The sequence below is a fragment of the Schistocerca gregaria genome, chromosome 1 (genome assembly GCF_023897955.1).
Source record: "Schistocerca gregaria isolate iqSchGreg1 chromosome 1, iqSchGreg1.2, whole genome shotgun sequence".
NCBI lineage: Eukaryota > Metazoa > Arthropoda > Insecta > Orthoptera > Acrididae > Schistocerca > Schistocerca gregaria.
Window position 1 is genome coordinate 897597366 of NC_064920.1, and position 18567 is coordinate 897615932.

The window sequence follows — 18567 nt, forward strand, 5'->3', positions numbered from 1 at the left end:
GATTAAGGAAAGGCAAACCTACATTTCTAGCATTTGTAGACTTAGAGAAAGCTTTTGACAATGTTGACTGGAATACTCTCTTTCAAATTCTGAAGGTGGCAGGGGTAAAATATAGGGAGCGAAAGGCTATTTACAATTTGTACAGAAACCAGATGGCAGTTATACAAGTTGAGGGACATGAAAGGGAAGCAGTGGTGGGGAAGGGAGGAGACGGGACTGTAGTCTATCCGTGATGTTATTCAATCTGTATATTGAGCAAGCAGTGAAGGAAACAAAAGAAAAATTCAGAGTAGGTATTAAAGTCCATGGAGAAGAAATAAAAACTTTAAGGTTCGCCGATGACATTGTAATTCTGTCAGAGACAGCTAAGGACCTGGAAGAGCAGTTGAATGGAATGGACAGTGTATTGAAAGGAGGATATAAGATGAACATCAACAAAAGCAAAACGAGAATAATGAAATGTAGTCGAATTAAGTCAGGTGTTGTTGTTGTTGTTGTGGTCTTCAGTCCTGAAACTGGTTTGATGCAGCTCTCCACGCTACTCTATCCTGTGCAAGCTTCTCCATCTCCCAGTACCTACTGCAACCTACATCCTTCTGAATCTGCTTAGTGTAGTCATCTCTTGGTCTTCCTCTACGATTTTAACCCTCCATGCTGCCCTCCAATACTAAATTGATGATCCCTTGATGCCTCAGAACATGTCCTACCAACCGATCCCTTCTTCTGGTCAAGTTGTGCCACAAACTTCTCTTCTCCCCAATCCGATTCAATACTTCCTCATTAGTTATGTGATCTACCCATCTTATCTTCAGCATTCTTCTGTAGCACGACATTTCGAAAGCTTCTATTCTCTTCTTGTCCAAACTATTCATCGTCCATGATTCACTTCCATACATGGCTACACTCCATACAAATACTTTCAGAAATGACTTCCTGACACTTAAATCTATACTCAATGTCAACAAATTTCTCTTCTTCAGAAACGCTTTCCTTGCCATTGCCAGTCTACATTTTATATCCTCTCTACTTCGACCATCATCAGTTATTTTGCTCCCCAAATAGCAAAACTCCTTTACTACTTTAAGTGTCTCACTTCCTAATCTAATCCCCTCAGCATCACCCGACTTAATTCGACTACATTCCATTATCTTCGTCTTGCTTTTGTTGATGGTCATCTTATACCCTCCTTTCAAGACACTATCCATTCCGTTCAACTGCTCTTCCAAGTCCTTTGCTGTCTCTGACAGAATTATGATGTCATCGGCGAACCTCAAAGTTTTTATTTCTTCTCCATGGACTTTAATACCTACTCTGAATTTTTCTTTTGTTTCCTTCACTGCTTGCTCAATATACAGATTGAATAACATCACGGATAGACTACAGTCCCGTCTCCTCCCTTCCCCACCACTGCTTCCCTTTCATGTCCCTCAACTTGTGTAACTGCCATCTGGTTTCTGTACAAATTGTAAATAGCCTTTCGCTCCCTATATTTTACCCCTGCCACCTTCAGAATTTGAAAGAGAGTATTCCAGTCAACATTGTCAAAAGCTTTCTCTAAGTCTACAAATGCTAGAAATGTAGGTTTGCCTTTCCTTAATCTTTCTTCTAAGATAAGTCGTAAGGTCAGTATTGCCTCACGTGTTCCAGTATTTCTACGGAATCCAAACTGATCTTCCCCGAGGTCGGCTTCTACTAGTTTTTCCATTCGTCTGTAAAGAATTCGAGTTAGTATTTTGCAGCTGTGGCTTATTAAACTGATTGTTCGGTAATTTTCACATCTGTCAACACCTGCTTTCTTTGGGATTGGAATTATTATATTCTTCTTGAAATCTGAGGGTATTTCGCCTGTTTCATACATCTTGCTCACCAGATGGTAGAGTTTTGTCAGGACTGGCTCTCCCGAGGCCGTCAGTAGTTCCAATGGAATGTTGTCTACTCCAGGGGCCTTGTTTCGACTAAGGTATTTCAGTGCTCTGATAAACTCTTCACGCAGTATCGTATCTCCCATTTCATCTTCATCTACATCCTCTTCCATTTCCATAATATTGTCCTCAAGTACATCACCCTTGTATAGACCCTCTATATACTCCTTCCACCTTTCTGCTTTCCCTTCTTTGGTTAGAACTGGGTTTCCATCTGAGCTCTTAATATTCATACAAGTGGTCCTCTTTTCTCCAAAGGTCTCTAATTTTTCTGTAGGCAGTATCTATCTTACCCCTAGTGAGATAAGCCTCTACATCCTTACATTTGTCCTCTAGCCATCCCTGCTTAGCCATTTTGCACTTCCTGTCGATGTCATTTTTGAGACGTCTGTATTCCTTTTTGCCTGCTTCATTTACTGCATTTTTATATTATCTCCTTACATCAATTAAATTCAATATTTCTTCTGTTACCCAAGAATTTCTACTAGCCCTCGTCTTTTTACCTACTGGATCCTCTGCTGCCTTCACTACTTCATCCCTCAAAGCTACCCATTCTTCTTCTATTGTATTTCTTTCCCCCATTCCTGTAAATTGCTCCCTTATGCCCTCCCTGAAACTCTGTAAACCTCTGTTTTTTTTTCAGTTTATCCAGGTCCCATCTCCCTAAATTCCCACCTTTTTGCAGTTTCTTCAGTTTTAATCTACAGGTCATAACCAATAGATTGTGGTCAGAGTCCACATCTGCCCTGGAAATGTCTTACAATTTAATACCTGGTTCCTAAATCTCTGTCTTACCATTATATAATCTATCTGATACCTTTTAGTATCTCCAGGGTTCTTCCATGTATACAACCTTCTTTCATGATTCTTGAACCAAGTGTTAGCTATGATTAAGTTGTGCTCTGTGCAAAATTCTACCAGGCGGCTTCCTCTTTCATTTCTTAGCCCCAATCCATATTCACCTACTACTTTTCCTTTTCTCCCTTTTCCTACACTCGAATTCCAGTCACCCATGACTATTAAATTTTCGTCTCCCTTCACTATCTGAATAACTTCTTTTATTTGATCATACATTTCTTCAATTTCTTCGTCATCTGCAGAGCTAGTTGGCATATAAACTTGTACTACTGTAGTAGGTGTGGGCTTTGTATCTATCTTGGCCACAATAATGCATTCACTATGCTGTTTGTAGTAGCTTACCCGCATTCCTATTTTTTGATTCATTATTAAACCTACTCTTGCATTCCCCCTATTTGATTTTGTGTTTATAACCCTGTAGTCACCTGACCAGAAGTCTTGTTCCTCCTGCCACCGAACTTCACTAATTCCCACTATATCTAACTTTAACCTATCCATTTCCCTTTTTAAATTTTCTAACCTACCTGCCCGATTAAGGGATCTGACATTCCACGCTCCGATCCGTAGAACGCCAGTTTTCTTTCTCCTGATAACGGCATCCTCTTGAGTAGTCCCCACCCGGGGACTATTTTACCTCCGGAATATTTTACCCAAGAGGATGCCATCATCATTTAATCATACAGTAAAGCTGCATGCCCTCGAGAAAAATTACGGCTGTAGTTTCCCCTTGCTTTCAGCCGTTCGCAGTACCAGCACAGCAAGGCTGTTTTGGTTATTGTTACAAGGCCAGATCAGTCAATCATCCAGACTGTTGCCCCTGCAACTACTGAAAAGGCTGCTGCCCCTCTTCAGGAACCACACGTTTGTCTGGCCTCTCATCAGATACCCCTCCGTTGTGGTTGCACGTATGGTACGGCTATCTGTATCGCTGAGGCACGCAAGCCTCCCCACCAGCGGCAAGGTCCATGTCGGGTGATGCTGAGTGAATTAGTTTAGGAAATGAGACACTTAAAGTAGTAAAGGAGTTTTGCTATTTGGGGAGCAAAATAACTGATGATGGTCGAAGTAGAGAGGATATAAAATGTAGACTGGCAATGGCAAGGAAAGTGTTTCTGAAGAAGAGAAATTTGTTAACATTGAGTATAGATTTAAGTGTCAGGAAGTCATTTCTGAAAGTATTTGTATGGAGTGTAGACATGTATGGAAGTGAAACATGGACGATAACTAGTTTGGACAAGAAGAGAATAGATGCTTTCGAAATGTGGTGCTACAGAAGAATGCTGAAGATAAGATGGGTAGATCACATAACTAATGAGGAACTATTGAATAGGATTGGGGAGAAGAGAAGTTTGTGGCACAGCTTGACCAGAAGAAGGGATCGGTTGGTAGGTTATGTTCTGAGGCATCAAGGGATCACCAATTTAGTATTGGAGGGCAGCGTGGAGGGTTAAAATCGTAGAGGGAGACCAAGAGATGAATACACTAAGCAGATTCAGAAGGATGTAGGTTGCAGTAGGTATTGGGAGATGAAGAAGCTTGCATAGGATAGAGTAGCATGGAGAGCTGCATCAAACCAGTCTCAGGACTGAAGACAACAACAACATTAAAGTCTGTGAAAAATTTGCCTATAGATGAATATGTTTCTTCGTAGCTGCTGTAAGGAGAGAGCCGGTTAGGTACAGGGTGAGCTGGTGGTCAGAGGTTTCCATTTCTCTGGTTCTCAGAGAACGCCAGGCAAAGTCGTAGAAACTTGCTACAACTCGCGATGAAAACTCTATCTCTCATGGCTGCTACAGTAACCACAGTCACCCTAAGATTTTCTGGAAACACTTTCAAAATGGTAAGATTGAACAACAGTGGCAGTATGATATCTTCTTACTAACAAACTGGTCGCTTAGGGAACGTCTTTAACACACAAGCTGACAGCGAAATATATCGCATTGTTCAGACAGAGGCAGTAGCTGATTTGCCCAATATTGTTCATTTGTGAAGAAATCACTATGCACTGGATTGCTAAACACACTAATTGTTTTATGGAGATCCAGATATCCAACACTGAACAAAATTGTGTAAACGATATTTACCTTCTTTTTCACAAAATATTTTTTTTTTCCCTTGATAATTGCAATTACAAGTTGTATTTCCTCTGCACTTCAAATTACATCTATATGCAAACTACGTATCTGACCCCCCCCCAAAAAAAAAACAATGTCCCTTGCCATTCCTTATCTCCAAAATTACAAAAGGCATAGGTGCTCTTTTTCACAGCAAAGAGCATTGTCATATCAATTATAGTAGTACATCCTCGCTGGTACTCACAACCGGAATATTCCAATAATATTAGTTAAGTGCTCTGCTGTGTTATTAAGATTTACATTTTTTGTTCTTAACAACAATAAAAAAAATATGAGTCTGTGTTGCACGTGCACATTCAATAAACAAAACATCCTTTTCACTTCACATAACAGATATGACGCAAATAACATAAGCACACTACTATACACCACAGAACTATCAGTTCACATTACGTAAGAACATTACACCAGGAAGTGGATAAATGGAGATAACTTCTGCAAAATCTCTAGCTATTCTTCCCTTTGTTAGCAATATTTCATTTAAAATAGCTAGAAACCTGAGCAGTTTCTCGTGAAAGTGGTTTTCTGTTCTCCATCTAAGATTGCAGACACCAGCTGGGATCGGTGAAGGGCAATTTGTTATAGTGTAAGGCTAGAATTTACAAAATATTTGGAAATGTGGTATGGTTTATATAGGGCGTACCACACGCACCATCAAAGAATACTGCACTGAACATAAGCGTTGCACTCAGCTCCTGCAACAAAGTAAGTCTGCTATTGACAAACATCGTATCTCCACCAGACATTCAGTGGAGAATGTTAGAACAGTTGCTTTGGACAGAGCAAAAACTTTTTGGGACGTCATGATTAAAGAATCTGTGGAAATATGCATCATGTAAAATCTGATGTACAGTGATAGTGGCTAACAGCTGGATAATGCTTGGAACCTGATCATCACCATGATTTACTCTAACTGACAATGACAGAGTACGCAAGTGACCACAGCAAACAGCACCTGTAAGAACAGCTGAATTTTGTAGTTGTATCAGCAAGGAAGCTGCCACCAGGCAGTAGGGTCCATCTGTCACCATGAACTTCACACACGTGTAGAATACTTGCAGCTCTATGTTTTGAGGAATGGAGGATGTCTTCGACAGCTCACTTGAGAATGACTGACAGGTGTTCAATCAAAATATTGTGAAGTACAGTTGACAACAATCGCCTTCAAGCTCGAATTTTCTTTGCATATTACGTCACCAGGAAAATTTTAAAGTTCACAAAACTTCATTGTTGCACCCACAAACCGAGAATTTTCTTACAAGCTCATTTTACATAAGCTCCTCTGTATGTACAAACATCGTTAACTGTACTGGCTAGAGTAATATATCAGGGTAGCTAAATTGATGACTTGCAGAGTAACTCAATAAGTTATACAACCTGACCTGACGGCCCATTAAAATCCACTATCTAATAACTTCATAAGTGAATAAAAGAGATTAAAATTTTTTTAGTCTTCTAACACTTCATCACTCATTAAAATTGTTGGGAGATTTCAATTAAATTAATATTTACCTTCATCTGAATACAAAAAACAATTTCTAAAAATCTGATGTGCTAAAACTTGTACTCAAGAATCACAGTAAGTCTCACAAGAGCAGAAAGCAAACTGTAAATGGACCATGTTGTATCAGATGATGAATGAGGAGAATTTCACCGTGATCAGGAGGTATATCAACAGGGAGCAGTGGTCTTGACTAGCTGCTGTAGCTAATTGTCTGTCACATCCATATAATTTTCTTCTTACTGACTTTATTTCAACATCATGGTAAGAGCCTGTAGGGAAACAACACACTAGGGTACAGAATTCTCAGTAAATGCCTCCTTTTCTGCTCCGTTTGGCAACTTATTTCTCAGTTGAATTCCAAGTGTCCTGATACCCATTGCAATAGAATCTTTTTAGGTGGAGACTGGTATCGTGATGTTCTGGATTGTTTAATCAAATGGATACATGCATTGCTTAAATGGCAGTAATCATGGAATCTGGGAAGATCATGAATTTCTCAGCAAGAAAATAAAACAAACAATGGGAAGTCCAGATTGTAACATCAACAATATTATGAAAAGAATAGATTGGCTACTCACAGAAAAGATGACACCTTGCAGACAGGCACATTGAAAAGACAGTCACACACTGAGCTTTCAGCCAAATTCTTCTTCAGAAAAAAAAGAAAAGGAAAGAAAAGAAAACACACACACACACACACACACACACACACACACACACACACACTAGCAAAGATACCTTACGCACAAATGGCTGCTACATCTGGCCGCTCAGGCCAGAAATGTTGCTGTGGAATACACAGATACTGCCATATATGATACCACCACCTCACTGTTGTAGAAGATTTCAACAAAGATTTTAAAAATCCCAAAATGCATTTTTTACTACAATATGCTCCAAAGGCATGTTACCGTCAATTCACTATAAGAGCTAAAACAATTACTGACAACATCTTTTCCACCTTTGATATACAATGCAGTAGTATTCATTCCTTTTTCAGCCATCGCTTACAAAGTTGGTTCTAATTTAATACTGAAGTAATCATTTTACTTTAATTTTCAATTTTCATACAAACTACTAAACCAGCATTTGACCGCAGTCACACCCGATTATAAGTGAAGACAACACCTGATGATGCTATGTTGATGTAAATATAATTACTCTCAACTTAAGCATACCTTTGTTGGAGTTATACACTCCTGGAAATGGAAAAAAGAACACATTGACACCAGTGTGTCAGACCCACCATACTTGCTCCGGACACTGCGAGAGGGCTGTACAAGCAATGATCACACGCACGGCACAGCGGACACACCAGGAACCGCGGTGTTGGCCGTCGAATGGCGCTAGCTGCGCAGCATTTGTGCACCGCTGCCGTCAGTGTCAGCCAGTTTGCCGTGGCATACGGAGCTCCATCGCAGTCTTTAACACTGGCAGCATGCCGCGACAGCATGGACGTGAACCGTATGTGCAGTTGACGGACTTTGAGCGAGGGCGTATAGTGGGCATGCGGGAGGCCGGATGGACGTACCGCCGAATTGCTCAACACGTGGGGCGTGAGGTCTCCACAGTACATCGATGTTGTCGCCAGTGGTCGGCGGAAGGTGCACGTGCCCGTCGACCTGGGACCGGACCGCAGCGACGCAAGGATGCACGCCAAGACCGTAGGATCCTACGCAGTGCCGTAGGGGACCGCACCGCCACTTCCCAGCAAATTAGGGACACTGTTGCTCCTGGGGTATTGGCGAGGACCATTCGCAACCGTCTCCATGAAGCTGGGCTACGGTCCCGCACACCGTTAGGCCATCTTCCGCTCACGCCCCAACATCGTGCAGCCCGCCTCCAGTGGTGTCGCGACAGGCGTGAATGGAGGGACGAATGGAGACGTGTCGTCTTCAGCGATGAGAGTCGCTTCTGCCTTGGTGCCAATGATGGTCGTATGCGTGTTTGGCGCCGTGCAGGTGAGCGTCACAATCAGGACTGCATACGACCGAGGCACACAGGGCCAACACCCGGCACCATGGTGTGGGGAGTGATCTCCTACACTGGCCATACACCTCTGGTGATCGTCGAGGGGACACTGAATAGTGCACGGTACATCCAAACCGTCATCGAACCCATCGTTCTACCATTCCTAGACCGGCGAGGGAACTTGCTGTTCCAACAGGACAATGCACATCCGCATGTATCCCGTGCCACCCAACGTGCTCTAGAAGGTGTAAATCAACTACCCTGGCCAGCAAGATCTCCGGATCTGTCCCCCATTGAGCATGTTTGGGACTGGATGAAGCGTCGTCTCACACGGTCTGCACGTCCAGCACGAATGCTGGTCCAACTGAGGCGCCAGGTGGAAATGGCATGGCAAGCCATTCCACAGAAGTACATCCAGCATCTCTACGATCGTCTCCATGAGAGAATAGCAGCCTGCATTGCTGCGAAAGGTGGATATACACTGTACTAGTGCCGACATTGTGCATGCTCTGGGAGTACATTCCAAGGAGGAGAGGCGAGGTCCTGGCAGAGAGCTGAAAGGTGCGTTCCAATTGGCGATGGCGTTAATGTGAGATAGTGCATTGCTGGTCTAATCAACTCACCATCACCATGTCTAACATCAGTAATAAATTGGGCACTAAAGTTCAAATACTGTCTATGTGCCTGTGGTTCTGTCAGTGTGATCATGTGATGTATCTGACCCCAGGAATGTGTCAATAAAGTTTCCCCTTCCTGGGACAATGAATTCACGGTGTTCTTATTTCAATTTCCAGGAGTTTATGTTTCAGGACATGTGGTTGTGTTTTTTTTTTTTTTTTTTTAAGTAATATATCTACTTCTAATTTTGACAGGAATTTAAGTCCCTGGGCTACATTTGGAAATTCCTTGTGATTTGATTTGAAGTAACAGACTTCAGTATCTATTAGTCAATTTCTATCATAACTACATTACTTTAAATTCCTGAGTGCATAGGAAATAAAACAAATAATGTAAAGTCCACATTCGAATAACAACAATATTATGAAAAGAATAGCTGCTACACACCGTAAAGAAGACTTGTTGGTTTGCAAACAAGCACAACAGAAAGACTGTTACACAATAAGCTTTCAGCCAAATCATGCTTTAGAAGAGAAAAGAAAATACACACACATTCATACAAGCAAGCACACCTCATACACACATGAACAACAAGTGAGGCACCAAAGGCATCACTAATGCCAAAGCTGAAAAAATGATTTACGGAGAAGTACACGAGTTGAATCTGTGCATAGGTTAGAGCAGTCAACTAGTCTCACAGCGCTCAACCATGGTGAGAGAAACCGCACCTGCATCCAACCCCTACTAACCCAATTAAAAGCGAAGAAACTATTGACTAAAGAAAGCCTCATAGTCAAGCAATCCAGAAAACAACAAGGGATAAGGCTAAAAATGTAACAGACATCAGTCATAGCATAAATAATAAAACAAGATGAGAGCAAAAGTTAAGGCCACATATGGGCATCCCCAGGGCTCTGCATATGAAGGGGACAGTGCCCCTGCCCCCACACTTTTCCTTCATAGGAAAAGTGTGAAAGAGTAGTATAGCACCCATTCATCAGCAGAAATGTACACATAAAACAGAAAGTGGTGCAACAGAAAAGGAGGCAAAACACCTAAAAGTAACTAAAACAGAGGAAAAAAAGATGACAGGGGCAACAGGCGAAGAAGGTAAGGTCAAGAGACCCCCTAACATGGCATGTGGCAGGAGACGCCCCGAATCCCGAAACCACATCCCCACCCCGAAGGTAAGTTTGGAAATTTATATCTCAGAATAAAAAATACAGTCACAAAGAAACCTGAGAACCCGTTCAACTGTCCAAGAGTTATCCACTGTCATGAGAGGCAAAGAGTTCAAAAGACCATGTTTAGCACAGAAAGCCAGAAGGAGGGGGCATTCCACCAGGAAATGAACAACTGTCAGTTAGGCTTCATAACCACAAAGTGGGGGTGGGTCATTACATAAAATAAAACTATGAGTCAGTTTGGTATGACCAATGCAGGGGCGACATACAATTGTGAATTCCTTCTGGGAGGAATGGAAGAAAGAGTGCAGCAGTCATCTCCTTGATAGTGCACAATACTTGGGGAGGGGGGGCAGTAGCCACTATATCTTCTTTCACCTCCAACTGAGAAGAGGTCTCAGTTGCACCTGCAAATCCGCACATGGTGATCATCTAAGCCAATGTAGGGCAAGTAATCACATTTCTAGTCAATAGTTGGCCAGTTCATTCAATGAAATACCAACATGACTTGGTACCAAGAGGTAGACAACCGAACAGGCAGTATGATTTAAGTTCAGACAGAATGTCATGAACAGCAGATATCAAAGGGTGACAAGAATAACATTGGTCAATGGCCTGGAGACTGCTCACTGAGTCAATACAGATTAATAAGAGATCAAGGGTGCCCCCGTTTAATAAAAATGGAGAGTTCTTAATTGCCATCGGCTCTGCCATACAAGCACAAGGACACCCAGCAATAAATGGCATTTCTGACCAGCAGGAGGTGTAAAAGCATTACCAGTCCTATGTATGGTTTTAGAGCCATCAGTGTGAAAAACTGTAGCATCCCAATACTCCTGAAAAGCTAAAAGGAATAGATGCTGAGAGGTCACATAGGTGATTGATACCTGATGTCTTTAAAACAGAATGATTAAAATTCATGGTCTGTGTACCAACCAAGGGAGAGTGTGCAAGAAAACACTGGGAGTACATTCCAAGGAGGAGAGGCGAGGTCCTGGCAGAGAGCTGAAAGGTGTGTTCCAATTGGCGATGGCATCAATGTGAGATAGTGCATTGCTGGTCTAATCAACTCACCATCACCATGTCTAACATCAGTAATAAATTGGGCACTAAAGTTCAAATGCCACAATTGAGGTGGCGATGCCTTATCTGGCTTCTGACAATGCAAACACAAGTGGCTTATGGTCTATGAAAAATATAAAATGTTTAGTTTCAAACATGTGTCTAAGCTTTATGCTTGAGGCATATGACACATAGAGATTGCAATTTTACATTGATAAATTTCCTTGTGAAGGCGATAAGTTTTTACTGAAGAAAGCTAGAGCTTGCCAGTCGTGTTACACAAAGTAATTGTAGTATGTTGTAACACAACTATCATTTCAGTTGACAATGTAGCTACCACGACCGCAAGAGGTGCATCACGAAGAGGACCAGCTAAAAATACAGCATATGCAATAGCAGCTTTCATTCTGGCCGAGGATGCTGTCTTTTCATTAGTCCACTCTAGTGTATCTCCAGGCTTAGATGAAGCTTTTGGCATTTCATTCAGAAGTGCTGCTAAAAATGCACGATTGTGCACAAAATGTCAATGGAAGTTTTCAAACCTAAGAGATGGTGCAATTCTTGTATTATAGTGAGATGGGGAAACTGAGAAATAGCTTCCACTCTCTCTTGAGGTGGCAGACTTCCTCGTGCACTGATAAGGTACCCTAAGAATCTTAATCCATTGCTCCAAAGACACACTACTGCGGATCAATCACTAGATCATGGTTCTGTAAACGAAGGAAGAAGGAAGGAATAGTAAAGTTCAACGTCATGACAACAGCGAGATCATTAGAGATGGGTCACAAGCTTGAAATGCTTCAAGCAGAGGAAGGAAATCAGCTATGTCCCTTCAAAGGAACCATCCCAGCATTTGCCTGGGGAGATTTTAAGAATTAACAGAAAATATAAATCTACACGGCTGTCAGGGTCTTGAACCAATGTCCACCTGAAAGCGAGTACAGTGTGCTATACACAAGGCACCTAACTCAGTCATGTCCTTGTGATCTAGAGAACGTTTGCTGTAGGTGTACTAGATGGTCTGCCTTGCTGCACGACTTTATATTAGGCCATCAATGTACACGAAGTCCTTTTGGTTGAAAGCTTAGTTGTTTAACAGTCTTTGTTATTCCTGTCTGTGACTCAACATCTTCACTATAAGCTGTGCAGCACACTATACTTTTCATAATATTTTAGTTGTTCAACCATGAAGCACTGGTACCCCTGGGCAAAACATTACCATGAATATGCATACCAAAGTCCTCAATATCTGGCATGGGATAAAGATCAAATATAATTCTGGAGTTAAGTTGACAATAGTCGCCATACACTGTGTCACCTATCAGTCTTTTTCGGTACAAGGAGCAGAGAGGCCCAGCTATTATTTGAAGGATGACAAATACCGTGTGCTAACAGGAAAGAGAACACTTGCTTTGCCGTAAACAGTTTCTCTGGATGCAGATGACAAGGCCAAGTGTAATCAGGCATGGTGACAATATGATATATCATTTATTGTCTAAGCGATACTGCAGTAGGCAATGGACAAGTGACTTCAGGGAACTGAAGAAGTAGGTGATTGACAAATCATCTGCAATCACTTTTATGCCGGCATGGTTGGCATGATGTACATGTCCATGACTAAACAACTGTGCTGTAGGCTCAAGCAAGCACAAATTGTAAATATATTGGAGGAGGCTGTAAAACAATAAAAAATGAGCTCCAACAGCACGTCGCAAACACGACTCCATATGAATTACATCACTGGTTGAAGTTTAGATATGAGCTGATGTAGCTATAGGCCTTGATGGAAAACCCAGTTACAGTACATTGGCAATTTCCATAAGTATTCCGTCACAGATGGCAAGGAGGCCAAACTGAGAGATCAGCACCTTTGCCAATGAAAAATTGAAGCTTGGTAGAGGGCTCCATTACAAACAGTCAGCAGCTATCCAGTTTGAAATGAGTCACTGTTGCTTGCCCTAGGCTGGCGAGTTGCAACTCTGAATTTTATGCGAAACCAACAGATACTCTCTCTGGTGAGCAAACGCCTGCTTCTGCTGGATGAACACGCCGTCATGACGCAGCTGCAGCATACCATATTTGTAGGTCTGCAACTTGCTTAGACTGTTCAGTTACTTGTGATTACAGGGCTCTGACAGATGTCTCTGTTCTGTAGAGATGGTTGGAACACCCAACAACGGATATATGTTGACCATTCGGTCAGCAGTTTAAGTGGGACCGTCGAGGTCACCAGCCCAAACTGAGTATTTTCTGCACATCCTATAACAATTATGTTAGATAACCGGTATCTATGACTTCATAACATTGTGCAATAGACGCAAAGCTTACCATCTGCACAGACCAGTGGTACGGCGTTGGAATGCCACGGAGGTTACAGCATGGCACCTGGGTGACATGGCCTTGAGACTGGTTGAGCTACATCCCGATATATACAATAATATAAAAATTTCTGTGACTGGGATTGGCTGAAACAACTGATGCAAGGGGCTCCCTTGTGCCAGCAGAAATTCAAAGGTCAGGCCTGGTAAGAGTCTGGTGGCCACAGTAAGCAGACATATGGGGTGTTCAGAAAGTCTCTCCACAGGGCCGTATGATTGTTAGCCTCATATGCCATATGCCACAGTGAATATACATAAATGAAACTCATTGCAGTATCGTTGTGCACTTATTGTTTCATTGAAAAATATGGGACCCACAATCTGACATCTAGAAACTGCAGTTAAAACTCCTATTTTCATGGAATGAAGTGGTTCCTCATGAATACACAATAGATTTTCAGTACTCCACATACAAGAATTTTGTAAGTTAATGTGCCCGGATAAATGAAACCATGCCTCATCAGTGAAAAACGTTTCATTAAGAATACCCTTCCATTTTGTCAAACGAAAGTTTTGAACCACTGACAAAAATGCAGTTTCTTGACATGATCAGTATTTTTGTTCTTGCACAGCTTTGTGGGCTGTTCCGCCACTAACATCTATTTCCTGGGCGAGTTTTCTTACTGATTTGTTCAGACTCATGGACATTTTATCAGAAATATGGAGTAGTTTATCCTCAGACAAAACGCTAGGACGACCACTTCCCGGTACATCTGTCACTGCACCCGTACTTCGAAATTTGTTAATCAAATCCTGCACAGTATCGCAATGTGGGAGTATTGTCTCCGGGAAAACTGAATTAAATGTTTGATGAACTGAAACTGTGTATTTAACGCCAGCTTTTAATACTTGTTCGACTAAAAACACACATTCTTCAATGGTTAGCACTTTAACACTGACAGAGACGAAGTAAACGAACAAAGGGCCTAAACTTAAACGTTCACGTCAACACGTAACAACACACAACAACGATACTACTGACGCTAGCTGAGATAAATGAAACAGTGGAATGTTGGGAGAGTCCACTTGAAGGGAAGTAACCCAGGCAGGCGAAAAATCATATGGCACACGCGGCTAACAATCATACGGCACTGCGGACAGACTTTTCGATCATACCATATCAGCGGCGGCTCCTGCCGGTTATGTTAACTGTTGCATTATTAAAGCAGTCTGGGAGTGGGAGCCAAAGTGAACAGTCATGTCAGTAGTGGCTTTCATCAACTGTTAATAAATATCATTAAAAACACTTGCTTATAGTTCTGTAGTCATGGGCCAGTCTCTAGTGCATATTTGCGCTGGAAGTAATTACAGTTGATGAAAAAGTAATACTGAAGGCAGCCACATGAGGGCATTGAAAGAATTCAATAGTGACAAGAGCAAATTTGTGCCAGAGCAAAATTTGAACTGGGAATTCCTGCTTTACACAAGTGGTCATCTTAACCATTTCAGCTATCTGAGCATGTTTCCCATCCAACCCAAATTCCCTACTTGTCAACCACTACTTCTGTAACATCCCCCTATTCACCATCCTCACTGTTCGCAGCATTTAGCTTCATGCCCACAAGAGGTCGCACCTAGGATGTAACCGCACTGAAGATATCATGAAATGCTGTCAAGAGGCATACATTGAGGTGACAAAAATCATGGGATGGCAACATGCAGATGGCAGTAGTATCACACACACTAGGTATAATATTCAGGTGATTCATGGGATAAGGTTTCAGATGCAATCACAGTCACACCACAAGAATTAACAGACCGAATGCAGAATGGTGGTTGGAGCGGGATGCATGTGACATTCCATCCTGGAAATCGTTTGGGAATTCAATATTCTGAGATACACAGTGTCAAGAGGGTGTCGAGAAAACCAAATTTCAGGCATTACCTTTCAATGCAGCAGCGTTTGCATAGTACTGTCAATGCTAACAGACAAGCAACACCATGTCACATAACTGCAGCAATCAATGTGGGACATACGATGAACATATCCGCTGGGACAGTGCAGATAAATCTGATGCTAATGGGCTACAGCAGCAGACGGGTGATACAAGTGGCATTGCTAACAGCACCGAGTTTGCTTTCAGTGCATCTCTTGGGCTCGTGACCATATCGATTGAAACCTTCACAACTGGAAAAGCGTGGCCTGGTCAGATGAACCCATGAAGCCATGGACCCAAGTTCTGTCACCAAAGCAATGTGCAAGCTGGTCGCGGCTCCATAATGGAGTGGGTTGTGTTTACGTAGGTGTACTATGTCCTATGTCTAACTGAACTGATCACTGATGGGAAATGGTTATTTTCCGCTACTTGGAGACCATTAGCAGCCATTCATGGACTTCGTGTCAGTGTATATCACTATTATATGTATGCTGTCTGTTCTTTTAGACAAGTGTACCACACATATTAAAGTGTTATCTGCCCACGATTACAAAATTGTATTGATAATTAATTGTGCAATGTATTAAGTGTAGAGTGAACTGTAATGTATTACATGGATCATTAAATGGTGTCCCTTACCAAAAAGTGTGTGCTCTTTGCTGCAAGCCACATAGTTAAGGATTTCCGCCAAATATCGCCACTGCAGCACCACATCCGCCACTTCTGTACGAGACCACAACCAGATGCTCTCACTGCAACCTCTGAAGATGCAAGATTATTGGAATTCAGAAAAATCATGAGATGTGATCAATTTGCACATCTCCAACAACCACCTCACATTTATGATCACTCTATCACAAATAGGTGCCCAATAAGGAGTGTTGTAATTGGCAGGCTACCATTAGAGCCATATATTCCACAAAATATCGTCATTAATTGCCGTGTTGCGAGTGAGCAAAGATAATGAAATAGCTGACAAGTTTTACAGTAATCGAATTCTTCAGCGCAGAGCAATTTCCCAAGATCCTTAGCTCTTGACTGTGGTAAGTGCTTTTTTTATATATATATTTTCCGCATTAGCATTTCAGTGTATTATTTATTATATTCTTCACAATATTCCCACCTTCAGTCACACTGCACATGCTAGCTCTTCATCCCACATTTTGACATCAACATCTATAATATAGCAGGGTCTCACCATACCTCCTGAAGGTATCCAGAGATAAGTTCACATACAATTTGGTTCATACCGAACATCTGTTCCAAAAACCTACACAGTTTCAATAAAAAGGAGTGCCATTACGCTGTCTGTTTATAACCTTAAGGAAGCATGTTATTCCTTCCTAGTTTCTAAACCCCACATAGCTTATTTTGACGCAAAAGTACCCTTTCACTTTTAAGTTATTTTTACTTAACAGGGAGAGCAGTTGGGAGTTTTAGAGCCTGAATCACTGAGGCGTATATGGGTTTGATAAAGATGATAAGACAAAGGAAAATATAGGCAACTGATACAGAGACTGTATATATCTGGAGGGTGAAATTGGTACAATTATCTTCAATTCTATTTTCCCACTAATCTCATTTTGGTGCCCCTAAAATGCTTCAGTTTGAATAGAACTGTCTCATTCCAAGTCAAAACAACTTATTTTCACAATAATGTGGACATACTTTTCAAAACAGAATCACCTCTGATTATTCAGTGTCAGTTTCGATTTTATATTAGTTTATAATGTTTCGATACGCAAAATCAGTTTATACTACATGAAGACAACAGCAGAAGGAAAGCAATGAAATATGCACTACAGATAGATATTATTATTATTATTATTATTATTATTATTATTAACACAGCTGAAGTTACACACTTTCAATTTTTCTCTAAAGTATAGTTTATGCAGCCGCAAGACACATGGATGTACTTACCTTATTGAAGTCAAAGTCATACTCACACAGGAAATGGACAGATGATGCCTGTGTGAGGTAAACACTATCTATTGAACCAAAACTGCAGGGATAAACAGGTATTCTGTATATATTGGCAACATATTTATTTTCATCTCTAACATATGAAAATACAGACAAACCAATCTGTATAATAATTACTTTTTCAAGATTTCTTCTTAATTTTTCATATCTCTGTCTTCCTGTGTCAAACAGACTGTAACAAAAAATTGAATTTGTTTAGGTCCTTTACTAATGATGTTGTAACTTAAATGTGTTGATGTTGTTCAAGAAGCACTCTTGCAAGCACACTGCAAGTTAAATGTACTAATGATTGAATTTAGTATAGAATATTTAGCAAACAAAGTTCAGACAGATATTGGAGAATCATGGACAATGATAATTTCAGTATAAATACTGAATCCTACTACAATCGACATGTTTCACATTCCAACTACGTGGTAGTGGTATAACTATCAGTTTTGATCTGATGCCTCTAGTTGCAATGATTCAGTTAAATGGGGTGCTGGAAAATCTAAGTCATATCTTCCATGATAATATGCAGATTTACATAGACGTATCATCATCATCATCATCATCATTTAAGACTGATTATGCCTTTCAGTGTTCAGTCTGGCGCATAGTCCCCCTTATAAAATTCCTCCATGATCCCCTATTCAGTGCTAACATTGGTGCCTCTTCTGGTGTTAAACCTATTACTTCAAAATCATTCTTAACCGAATCCAGGTACCTTCTCCTTGGTCTACCCCGACTCCTCCTACCCTCCACTGCTGCACCCATGAGTCTCTTGGGTAGCCTTGCTTCTCCCATGCATGTAACATGGCCCCACCATCTAAGCCTGTTCACCCTGACTGCTACATCTATAGAGTTCATTCCCAGTTTTTCTTTGATTTCCTCATTGTGGACACACTCCTGCCATTGTTCCCATCTACTAGTATCTGCAATCACCCTAGCTACTTTCATATCTGCAACCTCAACCTTATTGATAAGGTAACCTGAATCCACCCAGCTTTCGCTCCCATACAACAAAATTGGTCGAAAGATTGAACGGTGCACAGATAACTTAGGCTTGGCACTGACTTCCTTCTTGCAGAAG

General features: G+C 41.4%; 1 protein-coding gene across 1 annotated transcript in view; it reads right to left on the reverse strand.

Moving 5' to 3' along the window:
• LOC126274332 (pre-piRNA 3'-exonuclease trimmer-like) overlaps positions 1-18567 on the reverse strand; it is a 209310-nt gene that overhangs the window by 171345 nt on the left and 19398 nt on the right. Inside the window, exon 2 of the mRNA XM_049977104.1 lies at positions 17433-17667. Within this exon, the coding sequence (XP_049833061.1) occupies positions 17433-17667 (235 nt within the window). The remainder of the gene's footprint in view (positions 1-17432; positions 17668-18567) is intronic.